General features: G+C 43.0%; 1 protein-coding gene across 1 annotated transcript; it reads right to left on the bottom strand.

Moving 5' to 3' along the window:
* Positions 1–6,015: 6,015 nt before the first annotated feature.
* LOC124110651 (testis-specific serine/threonine-protein kinase 3-like) lies at positions 6,016–6,821 on the bottom strand. The gene has a single exon (XM_046469978.2). The coding sequence runs from the start codon at positions 6,819–6,821 to the stop codon at positions 6,132–6,134; it is 690 nt and encodes a 229-aa protein (XP_046325934.2). The 3' UTR covers positions 6,016–6,131.
* Positions 6,822–12,594: the final 5,773 nt, after the last annotated feature.

Genomic DNA, 12,594 nt, shown 5'->3' with positions numbered 1-12,594 from the left:
GTTCATGAACTTTTGTGAGTGTCTTTCCAGTTAATAAAACACATACTTTGGTTCACAAACACTGAATGTTGCTTAAGGCAACATGCCAATTTTGAAGGTATGTCATGGTGGGCAGTAGAAAATCAAGTCCAGATCATTGACTGAAAGCATGGGAATCCATGTAATCTGAACATAAACACCAGCCAGCCAAGTCATAGAGGACAATCATAAGTGACCAAATTATGGAGAGGCATGTGTAGGCCAGGGTAATGGTTGTTCAAGGGTAAAAGGTCATAGAGTCTACAGTTAATCTACTATTGGACACCGCGACACTTGAAAGATTGATTAATGAACATTGTAACTCTCTTTGATTGAGTAAAAGGCTAGGAGCTACTAACTGATCTTAACTCTCGATCCTTTAACATTGACATGCGATAGTCAAACTGCTAAGGTCACTGTGGCCCCGGGCCTAGATCTAAATTAACCATGAGATTAGTCGTCTGCCAATACTGATTGGTCATTTGGCAGTAGAGTCTTACCAGGTTTGATAGAAGTCAAGGTTCATGAAATATACTGAACAACAAAAGTTCCTGTGACATTGAATAAGATTTAATGCAAAGTTATGTTTTTTACCAAATTTTGAAACAATTTCGGTTTGCAACAGATAAAAGACTCCTGTAAATGTTCAAATGGTTTGATTTGCCATACTGACTTCAGAAAATGCGTGTTTTTATAAAAAAAAACCCATTAACATGCCAAAATGTCAATTTCCAAATCAATAGCGTGTGTGTCCACCGCTGGTTACGATGCAAGTAACATATCTTCGTCTCATGGAATGGACCAGGTGTTGCACAAAGTCCTCTGGGATATCTGTCCATATCTGCTGGAGCATGTTTCGAAGTTCCTGGAATGTCTGTCGAACATGTGGTTGACGTGGAAGGCGCCGATCCATCTCATCCCACATGGGCTCGACTGGTGAGAGATCAGGGGAGCGAGCCGCCCAGGGGATGACATTCACGTTGGTTTGTTGAAGAGAATCCTGAACAAGTCGAGCAATCTAGGCCGGGCATTGTCATGTTGAAAGGTAATGCCTGGGCCATGACGACGCAAAAACGGTTGAACAACAGGGCGGATGATCTCGTCGCGGTAGCCCTGTCCATTGAGATTTCCCTCTACCACTATCAAACGGGTCCTCTGTCATGCTGTGGGGCGGTCGGGTAGCCTTGTGGTAAAAGCGTTCGCTCGTCACGCTGAAGACCCGGGTTCGATTCCCGACATGGGTACAATGTGTGAAGCCCATTTCTGGTGTCCCCCGCCGTGATATTGCTGGAATATTGCTAAAAGCGGCGTAAAACCAAACTCACTCACTCACTCACTGTCATGCTGTAATCCCACCCCATTCGATAATGCTGCCGCCCCCGAACCGATCTTCTTCCATGACACAATGATTGACGTAACGTTCACCTCGACGTCGGTACACATGAATCCGTCCATCGCTGTGGCTGAGGTGGAAACGAGACTCGTCAGTGAATAGAACTTGTCCCAACTGCATGGCCGTCCGGCGTAGACGCTGTCTGCACCACTGTAGACGTGCTTGACGGTGGTTTCCTGTAAAAAGACTGCAGGGTTTCAGATCGGTTCATTTCCTGGGACATTGTCCTCCAATATTTCCTAAAGATGTTTTTTTTAATTTTGGTGATGTAAGAGAATTTCCTATCAAACTTTGCTGAGATCATGAAAGCCTGCAACAAAATCACTGAGAAAGTGCTGATTGATGAAACACGTATTAGTCGTTTAGAGTGAGTGAGTGATAAACAGTAACGTGTCAATATGTTCTGTGTTTCATTGCACTAAAAATGTTCATATTCCGCCTCATTGCAATTCACCGGCAATACCAAATGAATTGTTTTCTACTCTATCGACAAAAAGCAAACATCTGGCTGTACAAACATGGCCACAAGGCTTTAAGGAAAAAACGAATATCGATCTAAATATCGATCTGGCCTGAAGACTGATTACAAAAAGATAGCAAGTTGTTGAAGGCATCGTACGCGGTAATCATGACGAAAAGCCACAGTTACTGCTTGAATGGTCAGACTATATAAAGACTATTCGACTAACATGAAGCTTGGAACACCATATTACTGGTGAACGTTTTATCTTGGGTAGAATGCTGGTGGGAAACCAGTCTGATCAAACTCACCGTTGATTAAAAAATAGCAGGGGCATTTTTCTTTTACCTGTTTAACTGAGTTTCACCTCCGATTATTTGCGCCAGTTCAAAAGATCTAATCAGTTTTATTCTAGGTAACCTCCAAATAAATAACGGTAAAACGGCGTTTATCACTTTTTAGAATAAATTGTTCAAGCGATAAAACCTAAATCGTATGACGGAAAAAGCTTACTATAAAAATAAACCACCTTTAAAGATACAAGAAGTTTTTGTAGTGATCGCCGAAGGGTTTAACTAACAATATTCTTTTGATAAGAAAACCTAGGTGAGAAACACATCGAAAGAAAAGATAAAACAATCATTTTCCCTCTTTGATAAGTAAGAGCTGGTCATCTTTGAATTGTTTTTCCTCCTCAAATCGCATCCCAACTTAACTTGAGAGTAAATTATTGCACATTCATCAAACATCTGACATCCCGTCGTGGATTTCGAGCGTGCATTGATGCCCTTAGTTGGAACACATTATAATGACTGACACGTCACGTGACATTCTGAAGGATTAATGGGTGAGGTGAGGTGAAATGGGGTATAACCCCCCTGGATACCACAGGGACATATATGCCTCTCCTCTACAACCTTCACTTTTCCGATCTTAGGAAAATGTGCGTAAAAAAAACCTCGGCATCCAGAGGGTTAACGTCGCGTATAGTGCTAGTTCACTGAGATACCATGCCGCTGTTTAACATGAATACCCCACTCAGACACAGTATACTGACTCCGAGCCGAACAGTCCTTGTTTTAGCCCCTTAAGAAGGATTAATAGTGTTTCATGGGCTGATTTAAGTCTTGATGGTTCAAACACGACGCACAATTGTTGGGATCATGATACTCACACACGTGGTTCTGAAATGTGAACAGCACACAATGATTTTTAGCTATCAGGCGTTTGCAGCAGACCCAGGGAGCGTAAGGGTTGTTAACGCTTACGCAATGCCTAGGGTAGCTGAAAATCAACGTCATCGTGCCATGGGTATGATGCAAACAAGAATGGCTGAACAAGTTGCCAGACATTTTAATATTCATCGTGCAAGGATCTACATGAGTCCACGAGAACGTTTTAGCTACGCTGGCGTTACCCAACGTCGTCAATTTGGGATGGAAGTCCAATGGTATGGAGTGGCATCACAACACAACAATCATGTTCTACCCTTTGTGCACATAGTGCAGGGACGATAACATACAACTCAGTCACTAAATCGTCGGTGACGTCGTCAACAGTGGGTGACGTCATCTTCAATTATATGCGCCAGTGCACTGATCTGATGCACTTAATTGAATTTGGAACGGAACGCGCAGCGTGAGGTTTCAAATGTTTAATTTAGCGCTGTTAAATCTACAGGTAACCTAGTTCTACATTGCAAACACGGTATGTTTATCTCCATTCTACCATGACTAAATAAAACGTAAACTCTTTGGTGTTAGCAAATATACTGAGTGAAGCGGCATGGGTTGAGTGCAGTGTTTTGGGTAGGCTGTCGATCTGAATCACGGAAACACCGACAACAGCCTTAAACAAAATATGGCGCTGTATATGCTCAAGCATTTTATTAACACTCGAACATATGACAGGCATTGAAAGCATATCCAGTGCCATAGCCAGCCGGGGCAGGCCCTCCCTCCAAATTGCTTGACCCGACCCGACTATATGTAGCCTGAAATTGCGAACACGAATCCACAATGCAGGAAAGGCTTCATTGATTAACTTAATTCTGCACATTACTAGGCCCAGCAAAAAGAGAGTATAAGGTGTCTGATTCACCTTGTAAAATCTTCATTTGAGGAATTTAACACTTCAATCCTTTGGAAACTGCGTGATCTCAGTACAAACAGGAAAGAAAGTATCCTTTTTTACACAAATCAATACGAGTAGGACTTGGGGCAGATTTATAGCTTCGCCTAGTTAAGGTTTCAAAATCGCATTTATCTTTAAAGATCGATAAATTGAAATGGTTGTCTTGCACTGCACCGCCATCGTGTGAAATTTGAGCTGAGGTAGTAATTCTAGGTTAGACAAATTGGAATCTTCGACGTCTACTTTACTTAAAAGATTGAATGTCAGATTCTGGCTGCTCCAGGGGAGAAGGTCCACTAACAACTCCCCTGGTGTATAATGCATCAATCTGAAAATCAAGCCGACTGATAGAAAGTCTTTGACAGAACACTTCAAGCAATGTTGGTGTATATCATTGTACAAAGAAATCTGGAAGCTTTGAAACATCATCTACGGCCATGGGTTTTTCTGCAAAGGCTAAGGGACGCAACTCTAGATAGCAAAGTTTGGCGCCTCAGATGACTGGGCTATGCGTGTCGTCTACAGTAAACTAGGCTAGCGCATTGCCTTTCGGAAGATATAGAAACATATCAGTTTGTGACGTTATCAACAATAGGTGACGCCATCTGCACTGATATGACTACGCATAAATTAGACTAACCGACTTAATGACCAGTCAACGCACAAAAAATGTACATCCGCGAGCGTGTGATTTGACGTAGGCCTGTTTACTTTACTGTATGACCAAAAATTGCCACTTTTCCAACTTTCAAAGCCGAGTCTTGGTAGAGGTTACGGAAAGGGACGAGGTATGCCGATTGCTTCTGAAGCTGCCACCCAATCCGGTTGGTCTTAGGTCATAAGAAGCAGCCGGAAAATCCAGCACGTCATGTCCTTTGTCAACAATGTGTATGCTGATGAATGTGGTCGGGCATTTTAATAGTTTAACCAAGCCCTCGCCTCCTGTCAATCAAGCAACATGACTGACCAATCAGGAAAGTCCCAAGTGATACAGAATGCGCCATTTTGTGTTTCAGCTTTAACCCGTCTGTCTCAAAGATTTTGAAACATATATTCGACAAAGTCAGTGTTTTCAGAAACATCAGTATCTCCGGAAATGTGACCGATTCATTTTGAAGATTAAATCGCACTAATTGTTGGGTCGAGGTAAACTCCTCTCTAGCGAAAGGTTAATTGGATCTAACAGTATCTCATTGAATTTACGTTGTCGTCCACAAAGTTGAGGGGAGTTACGACCCCGTCGGATATACGTTGGGGAGAACTTCGGAACTATACTCTGCAAACAAAAGAATTGCAAAAGTGATTTTAGATGTGTATTTTATGTATCATACAAATAGTCAACAGATGGTAATCGATTTCTTAATATTGATTGGCACAGAGCATGTCACTGACCCAGTTTCAATATGCCACATAGTAAACAGTAGATTTTCAAGGTGAACGTCATCTGTTCTCAATATCTTGTATGGCCACCATTAGAGTCCAAAACTGGCTGTCATCTTCGTCTCATAGAAGCAATCAGATCCCGAATTGTGGCCTGGAGAATGTTCACCCACTCTGCCTGCAGTGCTTGTGTCAACTGTCGGAGGTTCTGTGGTTGTTGCTGATGTGCTCGCAGTCGTTGATCCAGTTCATCCCACACATGATCGATTGGGTTAAAATCGAGAGACCTTGAGGGCCATAGCAGGTCTGGATGTTGTGATTCCTGAACAAGGCTGTTGTCAGTCCTGCCGTGTGAGGTCAGGCGTTGTCTTGTTGGAAAATGGCGTTTGCTTGTTGCATAATGGGAAGGAATTTCATCCGTGTAACGTTGTGCCTTAAAAAGGATGTAATCTGTCTGCAGCTGAATCGTCTGGCAGATGCTGTTCAAAGTCGTCAAAGGGAAAGGAACCACACACCAGAGAATAAAGGTTAAACTTTGTAATTGCACAATCGAAAGGGTCGATATTGCGATTGTGGTTCTTGACAATCAAAGGACAAAGGTCAGCGTTGTAATTGTAGAGGATGGAAAGGGTCGATGTTGTGATTGTGATTATTGACAATCAAAGGTCAAAATTTCAAATGTGATTGTTGTCTAATAGTGTGTGATGTGATATTATTGATATTATTAGCTTTTTAGGATTTTAGATTTCACTGGCAAAGCCAGCTAGAGTTCCGAACCTGTCGGATCGAGGGCCTTCCAGCAACATCTGGCTGGCACATTTGCAGGATAAGATCCTTGCACTCTGAGCTGATGGGCTCGGGAAATGGAAGGATGTGATCTTTCTGCAGCTGAACCATCTGGCTGATGCTGAAGTCGTCAAAGGGGAAGGAGCCACACACCAGAGAATAGAGGATGACCCCCAAACTCCAGATGTCTAGCTTGAATGCATCATACTCCTCTCCCGTTAGAACCTCGGGGGAGGAGTAAGTTACTGTTCCACAGAAGGTATTACTGGACTCTCTTTGCTCTTGGCGCGTGCAAAGGCCAAAGTCAGACAGCTTGACATTGCCGTCTAGGTCCAAAAGGACATTTTCCAGCTTAAGATCTCGGTGTGCAATCCCCACCTGGTGACAGGCGGTCACAGCCTCCACCAGTTGGGAAAAGATCACCTTGACTCTCTCCTCAGACAAGCTAAAGCTTTCCTGTGCAAGCAGGTCCAGGAGGTTTCCCCCCTCGGCCAGCTCCATCACAGTAAAAGCGTGCTTATCAGTCTCCAACACTGCGTAGATGTCCACAATGTTGGGATGTTTCACAGTCTTCAGAGCAAACGTCTCATTTGAGACATAGCTCTGAACTTTTTCTGTGATTTTTATGGCAACCTCCGAAAGGTCAACCATGTTTTCACAGAGCAAAACCGTACCAAAGCTTCCCTCTCCTAATAGGGATTTAACTCGGTAACCAATCGAACGCAAAACGTTCTTAATAGATGACATGACAGATGAATGATTTTGTCAATTTAACATCTCAGTACGTGTATACAGGATACATCGGTGATATATAGTGTAGTTCACATTTCAAAAGCATGTTGTACAGGATGTCATGGTATGACGTAAATCATATCTAACATCGGTATTAGTACATTGTATTTCGTTACACTCCAAGGAATTGTTCTGGCCATTTTCTCTCGATCATTGCAACACTTATTTTTTCTAGCCACATAATTTTCCACAAGTTTAGTATCTCTAATAATTCCCAAGAAAGCCTCTAGGTAAAGTTTACTGTTTTTAATACTTGAAATGTAGATGCATCTTTTAGTAGACATGATCTTTTTCATAAAATGAAGCCGGTATTAATTCCCAGAAGTATTGCAAAGTCCGAGAGAGTAATGTCTATATCCAAGAGTGTTTTAGCATACAATGACAACTCATTCCAAAATCCCTTCACATGTTCACAGGTTTGGCTCGGTTTGGTTTGTTGTTTAACGCCGCACTCGGCAATATTCCAGCTATATAACGGCGGTGTGTAAATAATCGAGTCTGGACCAGACAATCCAGTGATTGACATCATGAGCATCGATCCAAGCAATTGGGATGTTTCTATATCTTTGTCAAAATCCTTTTTGAGATGTACTCTCTTAATCTTGTCAGGTTTGTCATTCCAGATAAAATTGAAGAAGATTCTCTCTAAATTATCTATAAAAGACTTGGAGGACGCATGGAGGAAGCCCTAGAAGATGTTGAAAATATCCAATAATGTTTTGCATGCATGACGTATGGGACGACAAGGGATTATCGATAGTAACGTATATTAAAGGGGAACACAACTTTTAATATTGATGTGTCTGCTATATCGCGGAGGCTTGCGGCTTTCTTCGCCAGCTTAGGAGTAGACAAACGCCCTTAATAAACCAGATAACCGAGTCTATCTCAGGGTCACTCACCCGGCTGTACCCATACTCATTGGCCACACTGCCCACCTAATACATATATATGCATATTGCCGGTATTGGATTAGATTGGTTGTGGATCAGTTGGAAGAATAACGGTGAGTGAATGAGTTGGGTTTAACGCCGCTTTTAACAGTATTCCAGTTATATCACGGCGTGTCAGCTTAATGTGGGAGGAAAGCCCGAAGTGTTGCAGGTCTCGGACGTTTACCACTTCGGTGAAACCCACGAGCACGGGTATGGTGCTGACAAACCTAGAAACATAATCGGGGCGAACCGGGATTCGAACCCACAATCATAGGTTTCTGGCGTGTCCAAGGGACGCAACTCTGCACAGCGAATCGCGGCGCCTTCGCTGGCCCACCCGTGCCCCCAAGACCAACAGACGGACTGTCATTTGGTTATATTCAGCAAGGACGTATATAACCTACACACAAGACCGTGTTTTAAGTGAGCAACATTCCAGCTTTATCACGGGCCGAAAATATTTAAACCTGGACCACGGCGCCATTTCTGCGATGTTCAATAGACTTATCCTCAGTCTGTGATAATATATAATTTTGACAGAAACAAGCAACAACATTTAACGTGAAAAGAAGCCCCAGTGAAATAGGAGATTCAGAACCTGTGGAAAATCTATACTTTCTTCATTTAAGGCTTAAGCAATTCGATAAAGGCAGGGAGGAAGGGAAGGTAATATGGTTTCGAGACTGTGACACCCATATAGACTTGAACACAGTGTGTATAGGTTAACAGCCACAGCACTGCGATCACGTTGTGCCAGTAGGCCCTAAAACTGTTCCTGTTTAATGAGCATGTGGGTTAGGTTACCCTATCTCTTTACACCAGAAATAATACACATTTCCTTAAACATGTACTCTAATGTCAGTGTGTAAACTTTGTCATGGGTTGAATCACATTGGTGTTATTTGTTGTTAAAGATTTATTCCGACATTTAATGTAATGTTAGAAATACTAGATCTCGTATACACTGCGACTTTCATAGTTCTGTGATATGCACACACTGCACCACAACATCAAATATAGTGTGTGTGTGTGTGTGTGTGTGCGTGTGTGTGTGTGTGTGCGTGCGTGCGTGCGTGCGTGCGTGCGTGCGTGCATGCGTGTGTGTGTGTGTCTGTGTCTGTGTCTGTGTCTGTGTTGTCATGTCATACCCACATATTGGACGATGGTTGCGACAGGACAATATCAATATATGTTTATACTATCGACCAATAGACGCTGTCTGTAAGCCAAATTGAAATAAAAAGGCCAACGGGATCTTTTATTTGCAACCTTCCGCGACACGCCGGATCCAGTAAAACATTCATTCTACCATGAATTTGGAATTCACTCGATTCTGATTTGTCAATCAGAGGCTATTAAATCACAATAAACCCCCTCTGATTGAAACAGCTGGTTTGACGGCCGGATCCAGTAAAACAGTCAATGAACTAACCCCATTCAGAAAGCATAAAATGAATAGGCCCTGCATTGTCGTGATGAAGTGAGTAAATGAGTATGGTTTTACGCCGCTTTTAGCTATATTCCAGCAATATCACGGCTGGGAACACCAGAAATGGGCTTCACACATTTTACCCATGTCGGGAATCGAACCCGGGTCTTCGGCGTGACGAGCGAACGTTTTAACCAGTAGGCTACCCGACCGACCCCGTGATGAAGTGATGAAGTGATGAATGTAATGCATGAAAACATACAGAGCCTATATCAGAGTATTGTGTTAACATGAAATCAGATAAATTATTTTGAAAATCATTTTAAACGCGTTTATCGTCGGTGATATTAAAAAAAGATAATATTTGAGTAACATGCATTTTATTACACCGTATTTTACTGCCAGCACAGGCGATGTTCGTTCCAGAACAGTCACTATACCTAATTTTGCTATGTGGTGGAATGGGGTTTAACGTCGCGTCCAAGATTGTTGCACTTATATAGCGACGTGCATGTACGTGTGTGTGTTTGTGTGGCTGCTTGTACTAGTCCGGACTGATGCCGATTTATAGTGCTAGCCCACTGAGATACCATGCCGCAGTTTAACATGAATACCCCACTCAGACACAGTATACTGACTCCGAGCCGAACAGTCCTTGTTTTAGCCCCTTAATACCGAGCGCCAGACAGGGTAACAACAAGTACCATCTTTTAACGTATTTTGGTATGACGCGGCCGGGGATCGAACCCCGGACCTTCCGCTCTCCGGGCGGACGCTCTACCTCTAGACCACGGAGGCGGTCAATTTTGCTATGTAGGATCAACACATTCTCCTGGCTAATTTGCTAATTGTCTGGGTCTATGTATGTTTCAGCCAGCACTAAATGTGGCACTGTGCCTATGCAGGGTCCAGATACCACGTATCCACTAGACAACATCTAGTCTCTGAAATGAAATTATTTTACAGAAGAAACTTGTTAAATTATATTATTGAAATATATAATGTAGTACAGAGGATGTCTTGCTCTTCATTTTCAGAAACCAAAGTAATCTAGACTTGCATGGAGTGTATTGGGTCTATTTGTTACAGGGTCTGTATGACAGACCTGACTACCTCATCAATATTGGCATTGATGATCTGTACCGTTAAGCACAGCGGGCACCTGTTCGCATCATGCGATCATCAGCTGCGGACATCGAGACGAACACACCACCTGTAAGTCGGTGTGACGTGCACATGGCACTTCGTGTTAGGCAACCGTTCCTTGCCGTCATTACGGCATCATTACGTCATCTGGTGAGCAGTCGATATTCACCACTGTACATAAGAACTGAACTGCGTGGGAGTTCAAGCCGATGGCTATGGGGAAGGCGTCTCGTAACTGCGGTAACCGCATCTTTGTGTAGCATCAAGTCAATACCAAAGTCGTTTATAGGAAACAAGCAGGGAGATGCGTCTATCGCAGCTAAGCGTCTTGGAACTGTTGGGAATGTTTCAGATAAACAATTTACGAAAAACAATTTGTGGATACCTTGAAAAAATGTCTTTTGAAAGATGTTTTTTCGCCTCCTTCTTGAGATGATGACATTTGTATGCCTGGAAGCAGGAACAAACAGCCTGTGTTGAATCATCCCTGCTATCCTGAAGATGGAACGGTTAGGCAGTGTGAATAGAAATTGATTTTGTGGGAGTCGGTGATGTCTTATAAACGTACTTGAATACCGAATAAAAACAGGGGAATAAACTATGATTTCTTTCTAAAGATGAAGTGTTGAGTGTTGGCTAGTGCTATACATAACTGTATATGCCTAGAAATTGAAAACAAAACAACAATTCTTACATATAAATAAGTGTTTCCAAACCAAAAAGCAATTTCTAAAACTTGTATCCTGTATTTATTTTCTGAGTAAACATGGTAAAGGCATTTTTTTTTCTTGACAAACTCCACGATACATCACACAATCCAACATCAGTCACACCAGTGCATCCACCATACATCACACCATCCACCACACCATACATCACACAATCCACCTTACATCACACCATCCAACATCCATCACACCTGTGCATCCACCTTACATCACACCACCCACCATACATCACACCATCCACCACACCATACATCACACAATCCACCTTACATCACACAATCCAACATCAGTCACACCAGTGCATCCACCATACATCACACCATCCACCATACATCACACCATCCACCACACCATACATCACACAATCCACCTTACATCACACCATCCAACATCCATCACACCAGTGCATCCACCTTACATCACACCACCCACCACACGTCACACCATCCATCATACATCACACAATCAACCATACATTACACCATCCACCACACCATACATCACACCATCCACCATACATTACACCATCCACCTTACATCACACCATCCACCTTACATCACACCATCCACCATACATCACACCATCCACCATACATCACACCATCCACCATACATCACACCATCCACCATACATCACACCATCCACCTTACATCACACCATCAACCATACATCACACCATCCACCATACATCACACCATCCACCTTACATCACACCATCCACCTTACATCACACCATCCACCATACATCACACCATCCACCATACATCACACCATCCACCTTACATCACACCATCCACCTTACATCACACCATCCACCATACATCACACCATCCACCATACATCACACCATCCACCTTACATCACACCATCCACCATACATCACACCATCAACCATACATCACACCATTCACCATACATCACACCATCCACCTTACATCACACCATCCACCTTACATCACACCATCCACCTTACATCACACCATCCACCTTACATCACACCATCCACCATACATCACACCATCCACCTTACATCACACCATCCACCTTACATCACACCATCCACCTTACATCACACCATCCACCATACATCACACCATCCACCTTACATCACACCATCCACCATACATCACACCATCCACCTTACATCACACCATCCACCTTACATCACACCATCAACCATACATCACACCATTCACCATACATCACACCACACACCAAACATCACACCATCCACCACACATCACACCAACCACCACACATCACACCACACACCATACATCACACCATCAACCATACATCACACCATCCACCACACATCACACCATCCACCATACATCACACCATCCACCATACATCACACCACCCACCACACATCACACCATCCACCACACAG

This window comes from Haliotis rufescens, unplaced genomic scaffold, assembly GCF_023055435.1.
Source record: "Haliotis rufescens isolate VD_foot unplaced genomic scaffold, xgHalRufe1.0.p SCAF_11, whole genome shotgun sequence".
NCBI classification, from domain to species: Eukaryota; Metazoa; Mollusca; class Gastropoda; order Lepetellida; family Haliotidae; genus Haliotis; species Haliotis rufescens.
The sequence above is the reverse complement of the archived record's forward strand: the minus strand, read 5'-3'. Positions and strand labels throughout refer to the sequence as shown.